Here is a 13,626-nt window from a genome sequence, read left to right on the forward strand (position 1 = left end):
CTATAACTAAGAAAGAAATTAAGAATTATAAATTTTAAGAAAGAAAGAGAAATAATACAGAAGTAGTCCTCAGCTTATGTCCGAGGAGGCCTATTTGCAATTATTATTTGTTATTTACAAGTGTTTGTAACTGTTAGCCTGTTATCAAGTTCTCAGTACCTCTAACTTAGATTTCAAGCCCACACTCTACAAATTTGATTGTTTAAGGCTTATTGGGCCTGAGCCCGTAGTTGTCTTTGGGGTCCAGGTGCAATTGTGCACTTACAATTGGCGTCGTCTGTGGGAAATCCAGTCTAGAAGGAGTTGGGACACTATGGCAGGCCTAGGCTCACACCATGCAGAGTCTCAAGGATCACAACCTGAGGATCTTTTCGAGCGTCTTGAACGTCGAAGGGATCGTGAGGGAAGTGTCCATACAGAATACCCCAGGGCCAACCATACTCATGGCGGGGGTAGCGCCACCCACGAGGATGGTACTAAAGCCATGCAGGAGGAGATTAATCGTTTGAAGAGAAAGTTACGCCACGCTAGACGTAGGTCTTCACCATCCTCATCTAATCCTTCCTTAGAGGAGGTCCGGGGAGGTAGTTATGGCTAAAGGTCATGCTCACCTCTCAGCGCAATGTCCTCTTGTGAGAAGGACGACCAGCCAGCTCGTAGGCACAAGAAACTTCCTTCCAAGGGCTTGGGGAACGATGCTATGAGTCGAGCGTTGCACCAACTCTCCAAATCTCCATTCTCACGGAGGATTGAGAAGGGGAGGCTCCCCAGGAGATTCACCTAGCCCACCTTTACCATCTACAATGGCCGGACTGATCCGGTGGAGCACGTGAGTCACTTTAACCAGAGGATGGCGGTGCACTCTCACAACGAAACCCTGATGTGTAAAGTTTTCCCCTCTAGCTTGGGACATGTTGCTATGAGGTGGTTCAACGGCCTTAAGTCGAGGTCTATAGATTCGTTTGGGGAGCTTACTAGAGCATTCGCTTCGCGGTTCATTACGTGTAGCAGAGTACCTCGGCCATTAGACTCGCTGCTATCCATGACCATGAGGGAAGGGGAGACTTTGAAAGCATACTCCGACCGTTACTGGGAGATGTTTAACGAAATAGATGGTGACTTTGATGAGGTGGCGCTCAATACCTTTAAGGTAGGTCTTCCTACTGATCACGACTTAAGAAAGTCTTTGACTAAAAAGCCCGTCCGCAGCATACGTCGCCTCATGGATCGTATTGATGAATACAAAAGGGTATAGGAAGACTAGTAGCAAAGAAAGGGAAAGGAGAAGGTTATCCCGCAGGAGAGAAGGGATTTCAGGTCGGATAGATACCACAATAACAAGCCGAGGAGAGATTATATCGGGCAGTCCAGTTAAGTAGCACCTCAAGCCGTGAACACTGTGTTTCGAGAACCAGTGCACCAACTATTGGAGAAGGTTCGTAAGGAGCCCTTCTTCAGGTGACCTAGCAAGATGGCAGGAGGCCCCATAAAGAGGAATCAGAACCTCTTTTGCCAGTACCATCAAGATGTGGACCACACTACCGAGAGTTGTCGGACCCTTTTGAACCACTTGGAGCAGCTTGTCAGTGAAGGAAAACTGAAGTAGCACTTGTGTCAACCTAGCGGGCAGGGCAGTCAATTCGGCTCAAACAATCAGAGGAATAATTCATCTCGGCCGGCGTTAGGAACAATTAATGTTATTTTTGCTGCACCTGGCAGGACCGACTCAGGTCCCACCAGGGTGATGGCAGTTTCACATCCTCAGGCCGAGGAGTCAGGCTGCAAGCCGAAGAGGTCGAAGCTGAATTTGCCCGTCTTGGGATTTTTCGAGGAGGATAAGGTGGGAACTATCCAACCCCATGATGATGCTCTTGTAGTTACTCTTAGGATAGGGAACTATGATGTAAGGAGGGTGATGATTGATCAGGGCAGCGGTGCAGATATCATGTACCCTGATTTATTTAAGGGCCTAAGGTTGAAGTTGGAGGATCTCACTCCTTATGATTCACTGCTTATAAGCTTTGAAGGAAGAGCCGTTGTGCCGAAGGGACAGATTCGTTTACCCGTTCAATCTGGTTCAGAAACGGTTGAGGTGGATTTCATTGTGGTTGATGCATACTCCCCATATACAGCTATCCTCGCCAGGCCATGGCTGTACGCTCTAGGAGCAGTCTCCTCTACCTTACATGTTAAGGTCAAGTTCCCCTCGGGGGAATACGTTGAAGAGATCCTCGGCAGTCAATCGGTGGCCAGGCAATGAATATCGGCTGTAGTGCTGCACCAGACGGAAGCCGAGTCTTCGGCTTTGATCACCAAAGACTTATAGCAATTAACAGCTCCTAATGCACTGGAGTGGTGACAGGAGAGGAGGCCCATTGTGAGGAGTTAGAGAAGTTTTTGATAGCCGATGATCCAGAAAGGTTCTTCCAAGTCGGCATACGCTTGCCGCACCAGGAGAAGATGGAGTTGTTGGAATTTCTGAAAGACAATATTGATGTTTTTGCGTGGGATCCTTATGAGGCTCCAGGTGTAGATCCGAGCTTCATTTGTCATCGTTTAAACGTCAACCCTACCGTTATTCCAAGAAGGCAGCCACCTCGGCGTTCTTCCAAAGAACATTCCGAGGCTGTGAAGGAAGAGGTGCTCAAACTCAAGAGGGCAGGGGCTATTAAAGAAGTTTTCTACCCCGAGTGGCTGGCGCATACAGTTGTGGTTAAAAAGAAGAATGGAACGTGGAGAGTATGTGTGGACTTCACAGATTTGAACAAGGCCTGCCCCAAGGATTCGTTCCCAATGCCGCGCATTGATCAATTGGTGGATGCCACTGTCGGACATCCTCGTATGAGTTTTTTGGATGCCTTCCAGGGTTACCATCAGATTCCATTAGCATTGGAGGATCAGGAGAAGACTGCTTTCATTACTCCAACAGGGAACTACCACTATAAGGTCATGCCATTTGGGTTGAAGAATGCTGGGGCTACCTACCAAAGAATGATGACCAGAATGTTTGAACAACAACTGGGGAAGACCATTGAGGTATATGTGGATGATATGGTGGTGAAGAGTAAAACAATACCTTCACACGTGAAAGATCTGGCCGACACCTTTCAGGTGCTAAGAAAGTACAAGCTGCGCCTTAACGCCTCAAAGTGCTCTTTTGGCGTGGGGTCTGGAAAGTTCTTGGGATACATGATTACTCATAGAGGCATAGAGGTAAACCCAGCGCAGGTTAAGGCTATTCAGGATTTGCAGCCGCCTCGGAACCCAAAGGAAATCTAAAAATTGACAGGAATGATTGCCGCACTGAACAGATTTATATCTCGGTCAGCTGACCGGTGCCGTCCTTTCTTCCAGTTGCTGAACAAGTGGAAAGGGTTTCAATGGACCGAGGACTGCGTGTTAGCTTTCCAACAGCTTAAGCAATATCTTTCTCGGCTACCCATTTTGTCTCGCCCCGAGGCGGACGAGGTTTTGTTTGCTTATCTGGCCGTGGCCATCCACGCGGTCATCCTGGTCCTTATAAGGAATGAAAGCGGGGTGCAAAGACCAGTCTACTACGTTAGTAAGTTTTTGAATGAGGCCGAGGTGCGCTACCTACTCTTGGAGAAAGCACTTCTAGCCATAGTTCATGCCATGCGAAAGCTTCCTCATTATTTCCAGTCCCATGCGGTGGTGGTTCTTACCCAATTGCCTTTCAAGGCGGTGTTACGTAACGTCGATTACTCTGGCAGGGTGGCAAAGTGGGGAACCATTCTGGGAGCCTTTGACGTTAAATACAAGCCTCGCACCTCGGTGAAGGGCCAGGTCCTCGCTGACTTGGTGGCAGAGTTTACCGAACCATTGCTAGAAGAAACTCTGAAAAAAGCACACATGGATGCAAAATCAGTTGGTGTTGTCACGGCCGCAGCCCTTCCGACTTGGAAAATGTATGTGGATGGGGTAGCTAATCAGAAAGGGTCTGGTGTCGGACTTGTCCTGATATCCCCTGAGGGAATTATCTTCGAAAAATCTCTAAGGCTGTCATTCTCGGCTACTAATAATGAAGCCGAGTACGAAGCAGTCTTGGTGGGCATGAACATGGTACATAAGATGGGTGGAAAGGAAGTCCATGCGTTCTCGGACTCTCAGTTAGTGGTCGGCCAGGTCATGGGGACCATGGAGGCTAGGGACCCAAGAATGCAGGAATATTTGGCCCAGGTCAAGCGTCAGCAAGCTGAATTTGACTCCTTCGTCTTAGCTCACATCTCTAGGAGTGGAAACACCCATGCCGATTCTTTGGCTACGTTAGCAACGTTTTCGGCTCAGGGTTTGCCCAGGATAATCCTTGTGGAGGATTTGCTAGAGCCAACTCTTACCGCCGTCAATGCGGCTCGCATCCATCTAATAAGGCTTGGACCTAGTTGGATGGACCCGGTCGTATCTTTTCTTAAGAACGACATCCTTCCTAAGGACAAGTCTGAAGCAGATAAGGTACGTCGAAAGGCGCCACGTTTCTGGTTGTCCGACGATCAGAAACTGTACAAACGATCCTTCTCTGGACCGTACTTGTTGTGTGTACACCTGGAATCAACGGAAACCCTTTTGGAAGAATTGCATGAAGGGATTTATGGAAGCCACACTGGGGGAAGGTCTTTAGCCCATAGAGCCCTGACTCAGGGTTATTGGTGGCCCAATATGCAGAGGGAGGCTCAGGATTATGCTCGAAGATGTGATCAATGCTAGAGGTTCGCCCCTAATATTCATCAACCTGGAGGAGCTCTCAACCCTCTCTCCAGTCCTTGGCCTTTTGCACAATGGGGATTAGACATAATGGGGCCATTTCCGAGGGCTGCAGGAAACAAAAGATGGCTTCTCGTGGGGACAGACTATTTCACTAAATGGGTTGAGGCCGAGCCCTTAGCAAATATCAGAGACGTTGATTCCAAAAAGTTTGTCTGGAAAAACATCGTCACTAGATTCGGTATACCACACACACTTATCTCAGACAATGGCGTTCAATTCGACAGCAAGGCTTTTAGGAAATATTGTGGTGACATGGGCATCATAAATAGATACTCCACCCCAGCTTATCCTCAGGAAAATGGGCAAGCCGAGGCCGTTAACAAGGTCATAGTTAGTGGACTCAAGAAAAGGTTGGACGATGCGAAAGGCAGATGGGTAGAAGAACTCCCACATGTTCCGTGGACGTATCATACTACACCGCACAGGTCTACGGGAGAAACACCATTCTCTATGACTTATGGAGCCAAGGCGGTTATACCTCTGGAATCTGGTTTTCCCACCCTGAAGACAAGTTCTTTTAGCCCGGAGAATAACAATGAACTCCTGGAGAAAGGTCTTGATTTACTTGAGGAACGACGCGAGGCAGCTATGGTCCAAATGGCTTATTATCAACAGAAGCTAAAACGGGGATATGATGCCCACTTGAAGCTAAGGCCACTCGCACCTGGGGATCTTGTACTAAGAAAAGTTGTGGGCACTTCTAAGAACCCAGCTTGGGGTAAACTAGGACCAAACTGGGAAGGCCCCTATCGCATTGTTTCAGTAGCAGACATAGGGTCGTATCGGCTAGCTGACCTAGATGAAAGAATTGTACCACGCCCATGGAATGTAAATAACCTTCGAAAGTATTATTATTAATAAAATGTGCTTTTGTTTGTTATCAATTCAAAGTTACAAATACCTCAGGGGCTTGTAATTGCTATTCTTAAGAGTCAAACAGAAACTTGGTTAAGTGTAGTCCTCGGACCACAAACCTTGTGGAAATTGATATCTTGTCATTTGTTAAACAGAACCTTAGTTATACAGGGTCCTCGGACCTCCTACTTTGGGAAAATTAACATTTGAAGTCGCTATTCTTAAGAGTCAAACAGAAACTTGGTTAAGTGTAGTTCTCGGACCACAAACCTTGTAGAAATTGATATCTTGTCATTTGTTAAACAGAACCTTAGTTATGCCAGGTCCTCGGACCTCCTACTTTGGGAAAATTAACATTTGAAGTTGCTATTCTTAAGAGTCAAACAGAAACTTGGTTAAGTGTAGTCATCGGACCACAAACCTTGTGGAAATTGATATCTTGTCATTTGTTAAACAGAACCTTAGTTATGCCGGGTCCTCGAACCTCCTACTTTGGGAAAATTAACATTTGAAGTCGCTATTCTTAAGAGTCAAACAGAAACTTGGTTAAGTGTAGTCCTCGAACCACAAACCTTGTGGAAATTGATATCTTGTCATTTGTTAAACAGAACCTTAGTTATGCCGGGTCCTCGGACCTCCTACTTTGGAAAAATTAACATTTGAAGTTGTTATTCTTAAGAGTCAAACAGAAACTTGGTTAAGTGTAGTCCTCGGACCACAAACCTTGTGGAAATTGATATCTTGTCATTTGTTAAACAGAACCTTAGTTATGCCGGGTCCTCGGACCTCCTACTTTGGGAAAATTAATATTTGAAGTTACTATTCTTAAGAGTCAAACAGAAACTTGGTTAAGTGTAGTCCTTGGACCACAAACCTTGTGGAAATTGATATCTTGTCATTTATTAAACAGAACCTTAGTTATGCCGGGTCCTTAGACATCCTACTTTGAGAAAATTAACATTTGAAGTTACTATTCCTAATATCTTGTCACTGTTCTTATTCTTATCACACGTTTTGTGCAAATCAGTATCTTACCATTCATTAATCTGGATCTTAAGTTCTATATCTTTAAGTATTAAACAAATTTTTGTAAGGAATGGTCCTTGGACCTTACATCCTACTAAAAGCAATACCTCAGATTACAAAGGTTTAACCATCATGTGAGTTTTCTAACTAAGGCATTGTTTAATATTCAAACTAAGTCATACGGCTGTTTTGAAGTTATAGTTGTTTGATTGATGGAGTTAGACTTATTTATTATGTTCTCCCTTTAACTATTTATTAGTGAGAACTTTTATGACAAGCACAAAAAGAATAAAGTAGAACAAATACAACATGAATGAAAGTTGAATAAAACTGTTCTTCATTAATTATATACATCAAAAAAAAAAGGGGGGGAGGAGTACAAAAAGTTCTATCCTAGGCCTTAAGCTTGTGCAGGGGGGTCTTGGAAGGAGCTGCTGCCAGCCTCGGTACTCTTCAGTTCCAGCTCAAAGGTGGACAAAACTTGTTTCCCTTTGTCTGTTGAAGGGATGAGGGGCTCCATGTCTTGAACTTGCTCCTTCTCGGCGCCATCACACTTGTCCTTCTCTTTATGGGAACCTTCGGTGCCTCCGTAGGATCGGGAACAAGTTCTTGCATCACGGGAGGAAGGGCGGGAGAGGCTGCCAGAGGGTCTTCTATCTCCCGTATGTCTAGGGGAAACCAGAGGTTCTCGGGCTTCCTCGGCTCGGAAGCCGGAGGAACCCCCCGCCGCATTCATGGCCTCTCCCCAGACCTGTTGACAGTACTCTCGGCACAATGCCGCGAAGGCCTCTGTCAACTATTCTTGCGTTCTAGTTACCCCCTCCTGATAGCTGGCCTTCTTCGCGGCCTCCAGTGCGAGCCTCCTCCTTCATTTGCGTAAGCTCGTTCTCCAAGTCAAAGCGTACTCGTTGGGCTTGAGAGAGCTCGTCGTCCTTTTAGTGAAGGAGCTTACGCTGGCCTCGGCACCATCTCTCTCTCTTTTCAAGTCGGCCAGCTACGACGTGATTTTCCCGTTCTCTGCTAGGGCCTGGCCTAGGGACCTTTCTGTCTCCTGCCTTAGCTCTTGCTCCATCCCAGCTCGCTTCCGATAGTCCTCCACAAACTTCTCGGCCACGAAAACTTCTTGGATGGACTGCAAAAATGTCAGGAGGTTAAAAATGGTAAAGTGTCTATCAATGAATCTAGAGTACAAGTGTAAGATGGAACTTACCAGAGCTAAACCCTTTTTAATGAGAGGAACAACTGCGGCTGGCCCATCTTCTCCAAGGTTTCCATGTCCTTGGGCAGCAGAAGAGGACGCTCCAACACCTCGGCCAAGTGGTGGGCGTGGCCTTGTTGGACTGCCTTAATGCTGGAGTGGCAGGGAATTGGTGCGCCGTCTAGTCTCAAGTCAGGAGACCAAGTAGCTGGTGCTCGGCGCACCTCGGCCACGTCTCTGATCTCCCCGCTTTCAACTGAGCGGGCGCGCCCTTTGCCCTTGTCCAATTTCCCCCGCCGCCGGCGGTCGGCTGTTTCATCTTCTTTTGTTTTTCACCACCGGCCCCCTCGGCCTCCGCCTTCCTTTTTCTTCTTGGGATCTTCGGCCGGGAGGCTCGGGGTTGGCCGGAGGAGGAGGAGGAGGTGGTGGTAAAGCCGGGAACTTGGGACCCCCTCGTTCCCTTCTTTGCCACTCGTGCGCCTCTCGCGGTCATAAGGTCCTTCAGCTCGTCCATCTCTTCTTCAATGGAACCGTCGTCTGGATGCGCTATCACTAGACCCGTGATCCCAGAGGCCTCGGCTGCTTCTTCTTCCTCGTCTGAAAGAACAACGAACGGGCTTCCGCGAGGTCGTGGGGCGTCCTCGAGTTGGAACCTATCTATCTCCTAGGCCAACGTGTTTGACGAAGACACCTGCTCCTCTGGGATAACTTTTTCCTGAGAGTGCGTGGTGAGGGGAATTGCCACAATAGGACGATGGTACAGAACGGTGTGAGGGGCGTCAGGAATGTCGTGGTCAGCCAAGAAGTGGGGTCGGGCTACGTGAATTCTCCTACACCTTCGGTCACCTGCAATTATTGCGTTCTTGATCTCCTGGAAGTTCGAAGAGATAGGGTCGTACCCTAGTATCAAATGAGCCGCCCTAACTTGTAAGTCTTCGCTGACGAATACCTCGGAGCGTAGCACTCGATTCAAATCGGCAACGTTGCAATGGCTTAAACGTGGGCGCACGAGTTGCTTATCTGTAAAAAAGACATCAAAATAAACAAACACGGTCAGATTCGTAGGATATGCAATAAATTAAAGTTAGATGCTCAAGTAAATGCAAATGCACATTTATAGACGTTAGAGGGAGTTATGAGGTGGGAAGTTAAATCCTAAGGTGTCGCACCTGGATCTCCCCCACTAACTCGGGCAAAGTGGGGGCCGTCGTGCCGCCTGCCGTAGACGATGAGGTAGTCATCCTTCATGCCTTTATTAGATTTGGGCAAACAGGAGATTAACCTAACTACGCTGGAACGGGATTTGATGTAATAACCTACACTGGTAAGTTTATGGCACTCGTACATGAAAACAACGCCGTGCCAGGTAAGGTTGAGACACATCTGCTCGTTTAGAGCGTCGACGCTACCTAAAAGTCTAAAAACGTTGGGAGCGCACTGATCGGGACACAACCGGTGGTTGCGGAGGTCACCCTGGTTACGGGTTTCATTGGGAGGGTCATCCCACCTTCTACGAAGGCGACCATTGGGATGATGACCTCTCCAGTTTTCCTAGAACCGGCCACGGCTTCCGCCGGGCAGTATTTTAAACCTACGTCGCTGGGAATGCGATACTTGGTCCTAAAACCTTCCATCCCAGCAGCGGTATCTACTAGACACTTAAACTTTCCCATCAGAAAGAAATGAAAGACTAAGTTCTAAGAGGGGGAACAGTTAGAAGGGGAGCCGAGGACAGGATCCGAGGAGAAAGGGTTAAGGAAAAAGAATAAGAACTTACAAATTTCAAGTTGTGCGAATTTCCACGGATTTCTGCAGACAAAAGGTGATTACTGATGTTTTGATGGGATTAGCCTCTCAGGAAATAAATGAGGGCGCAGGTTCCCGAAGCGTCATGACATGCGGGAAGCGGCCTCGAAATTGCATTTGTCCCGCCCAAATTTTCATGGAGTAACAAGGGCCGTTGGATGCTCATCTCACCGTTGAACGTGGGGGACAAGGTGTAACTTACACTAATAAATGCGCACATTTTTGAAAATAAAATCGCCAAGTGGCATCCTCTGGAACGCGACACGGTCTCCACACGTGCAATTATTTACAAAACGTGTGGGGTAAGTCCTCGTTGAATCAAAACCCTATTTTTCTCCTCGGATGATGAAAAATAGAGTTTGAGGGGTACTATTGTGGGAGGTAAGAGGGACCCAAGCGCATACGGCCTTTGGGGCGTAGAAGGAGGCCGACCTGCTTCTCAGGCTAAGAATTTGTTAAGACTGACGGCCCATACGCCGGAGGCCCGAGGACACATCCGAGGGTAAGTTTCTCCTCTGATAGACCGCAGGAGAACTCAAAGCTTCACTATGAAGGTCAAGGCAATATTCCGAAAAGATCTGTTGGTTAAAGGGGGAAACCCCCGAACCTTCGATGACACCGTGTTAGAAAAATACCAAAAGAAAGCGCGCCACCTCCACATTAAAGACTGCACCTACCCCCGGCCGCATTAATGCCGACCCCCGAACAGTGAGGTCCGAAACTTCGTCACTATTCAGCGCATTAGAAAAATATCTAGTGAGAGAGTGGGCAGAATACGTGGATAAAAGCATCAGAAGTATTTAAAGGGGATGAACGCCAAAGAAAAGAGGAGGGTTTCTGTAACTAAGAAAGAAATTAAGAATTATAACTTTTAAGAAAGAAAGAGAAATAATACAGTAGTATCGGCGCTTACGTCCCTCGAGGAAACATTTGCAATTATTATTTTGTTATTTACAAGTGTTTGTAACTCTACCTCTTATCAAGTTCAGTAATTCTTAACCTATATTTCTGCCCCACACTTTACAAATTTGATTGTTTAAGGCTTATTGGGTCTGAGCCCGTAGTTGTCTTTAGGGTCCAGGTGCAATTGTGCACTTACAATTAGCTAAGAGCATCCATTATCATATCTCAATATTATTTTCATGTTTAGTACTAGAAGTTTTTTTCCTAATAAAAAAACATTTTTTTATAATGTATTAATTATAAGAATTTTGTTAATGTATATCTTAGCACACAATAATTAATTATTTTTTGAAATATTTTTTCAAAAATTAAAAAAATATTGACAACTTTTTTAATTTTTAAAAATATATTTTTAAAAATATATAGGTTAATATTTAGGCACCCTAATTATAAACCTGATCATTCACCCAAATAAATCGCCTGACCATCCGTATACTTACTCATATTGGATTCACAAAAGTAACAGAGCAAAAAGCTGTCACTCAGACCCAAAGGACACATTGCTACTCGTTTGTGTCTTGGGGAACTCAAAAAAATGCCGGTGGTCAAAGTAGCAAAGTTCAAAGAATGGAATATATATTATTAGATTCTCAAAATATATATAGAAATATTAGTGTTTTTTAATTCGAAAGCTAAGCTGTCATAACGCCTAAGCGTGACACTTCAACCCTTTTATCCACAGAAAGTTCCAGAACAATGGGAATACTTTTCTTCAAGTATATCCTTATTTAGTATCTCTTGGAGATAAAAACTGAAAATTTATTATTAAAAATAATAAAAAAATAAGTTTTAAGTTACTGTTTACTGTTAAAAATACTTTAGTTTTTACTTTAATATACTATTCATATTCCATAAATAGATGTAATCACCCGTACCCAAACGGTACTTAATATTAAATTTATCATCACGACCAATCCACCATTATTTTTTTAATCTTTCGCACCAAACGTCACCTAATGAATCACCCATCACCAATTAATTATCAATAAACAAAAATTTCAAACTAATTAAAAAAAATTAAACAACACAGTAGGTATGATTGATTATGAACCAATGAGAATTCAGAAAGAGATCCTTGATCTTTTTTCAACAAAAAGGGTAAAAGAAGTTTTACTTTTACTGACAGAAGGGAGTTACACAAAGCCCTATGGTGAAAAAGTAAATGGGGCTTTTTATGATGAGAGGAAACATGTTTTTTTTTTTTTTTTTTCAGATGCGAAAAGCTCACTAAGCTCAGCATCATGCTCCTGCAAATCAACGGCTAATATTCCACCGATCAGAACGTCACTTAAAAACAAAAAAACAAAAGAAAAGAAAATAATATACATCGAAACACTAATCATTAATCATACACTATTATCACAAACAACGTACTATTATTCTAGGCGAGTTCAAATTAAGAATCGTAGTCTCGGCACCACGGGATCACCAAAAAAAACCAAAATTTCTTTGGGTGATCTTTTTTTTTTTTTACTTTATAATCAGAAGGTCGGAACGACGCCGTATTGCGCTTCGGTTATAAAAGCCGCAGTGGACACGGAGTTAAAGAGGCTGTCCACGTCAGACTCAATCATTTCGGTACGTTTCGCGAACCGGCCTTTGATTCTCGGCCGAGTTTCGGCGTAGGCTTTTCTCGAAGCGTATCGGATTGTCTTCTCGAATTTCCGATTCTTCCTCTTCTCTCTGTACCTCAAAACCCTTGCTTCCCTATCAGTCCCGCACAACTGAGTCGCGGCTTGGGCCGTAGTCCCCGAAACCGGTACGTTAGGATCAACGCTCATGTTTCGGCCGAAAGGATACGATATGTCGGACATCGAATTCCCGTCCGGTACAACTCCAACTTCCGAGGACGAAACCTGAAATGAAATTTCATATAAATATCACTTTAGTCCCTAAACTTTACATATATTGCAAAGTTTTTTGAATTTGAAATTTGAGGAAGTGATTGAGTAATTACGCTTTGGCTAAGAGAGTGAGAGGGATAGTTGAATGCAGAGAGCTTGGATTTGCAGAATTCGATATCGAAGCAAGTTTCGGAAACCGGAGCCGAAACCGGTTTAGCTTGAACCGGAACGACACTATCGGTACCCGAATTATGAAACGAGTTCGGGTATTCGAAATCGAGAAACGGATCCATTTCGGCAGTGAAGAGCAAGTCGGTGGGCTTGACATCCGGATCCTCCACGAAGCTTGGGTTGGGGAGAACCCACGACCCGGCCTCGGGCGACTCGTTGTGATCGGTCGGGACCACGAGGAAATCGGTGAGCGGAGCGGCCGATTTGATGACCGAGTCGGCCGAGTCGAAGAAAGGCTCCACCGGGACGCGCTCGTGGCGGCGCGCGAGCGGGTTGGCCGAGTGGATGTCGGAGTCGCACGTGACGCAGAGCGCCGCCGCGTCGGCCTTGCACGTGACGGAAGCCGGAGCTTGCTCGCAGACCTCGCACATCCACACGCGCTCGTGCCGCGAGTGGAGCTTGGAGTCGCAGGTCAAACAGAGGAAAACCGAGTCGACTCGGCAGAAAAGAGCTGCCGAGCCGGACTTGCACGTGTCGCAAAGCTTGGCTGCCACGCCCCAAGTTTTCAAGCTACTCGCAGTTGCTTCGATTCCCATATCGAAACAAAACTAGAAATAAAAACTGTGTGTTTGCTTTGTGTGCTTTGCTCTCTCTCTCTCTCTCTGCCTTTTATGTTTTTGAGCTTTGATTTTTTTGGGGCTAACAAGAGAGAGAGGTGTGAATGTATATCTATCTAGTCAGAGGAGAAGAAATCAGTGCTGACGAGTAAGAGGAGGACACGTGGGAGATTGTTAGCCACATTAAAATGGGGGGTACTTGTGAAATATTTTTGGAGAAAATAATGGTTTGGGAGTAGTAGTTGTCATGTGTCTGTGCCGACGTGGGTCCCAAAATCAATAGATTAGATTAAGTTACAGGGCATTGCATTGCATAGGATTTTTTTTTCTTTTTTTTTTTATTACAAAGAGTTATAGAAGATAT

At 45.4% G+C, this 13,626-nt stretch overlaps 1 protein-coding gene across 1 annotated transcript; it reads right to left on the reverse strand.

Moving 5' to 3' along the window:
- Positions 1 to 11,711: 11,711 nt before the first annotated feature.
- On the reverse strand, positions 11,712 to 13,348 carry LOC142616553 (zinc finger protein CONSTANS-LIKE 5). Its single transcript, XM_075789383.1, has 2 exons — positions 12,588 to 13,348; positions 11,712 to 12,486 (listed from the first exon to the last, which is right to left on the reverse strand). Exons 1-2 carry the CDS (start codon positions 13,239 to 13,241, stop codon positions 12,112 to 12,114), a joined length of 1,029 nt encoding a protein of 342 aa, XP_075645498.1. The 5' UTR covers positions 13,242 to 13,348; the 3' UTR covers positions 11,712 to 12,111.
- Positions 13,349 to 13,626: the final 278 nt, after the last annotated feature.

This window comes from Castanea sativa, chromosome 1, assembly GCF_040712315.1.
Source record: "Castanea sativa cultivar Marrone di Chiusa Pesio chromosome 1, ASM4071231v1".
NCBI classification, from domain to species: Eukaryota; Viridiplantae; Streptophyta; class Magnoliopsida; order Fagales; family Fagaceae; genus Castanea; species Castanea sativa.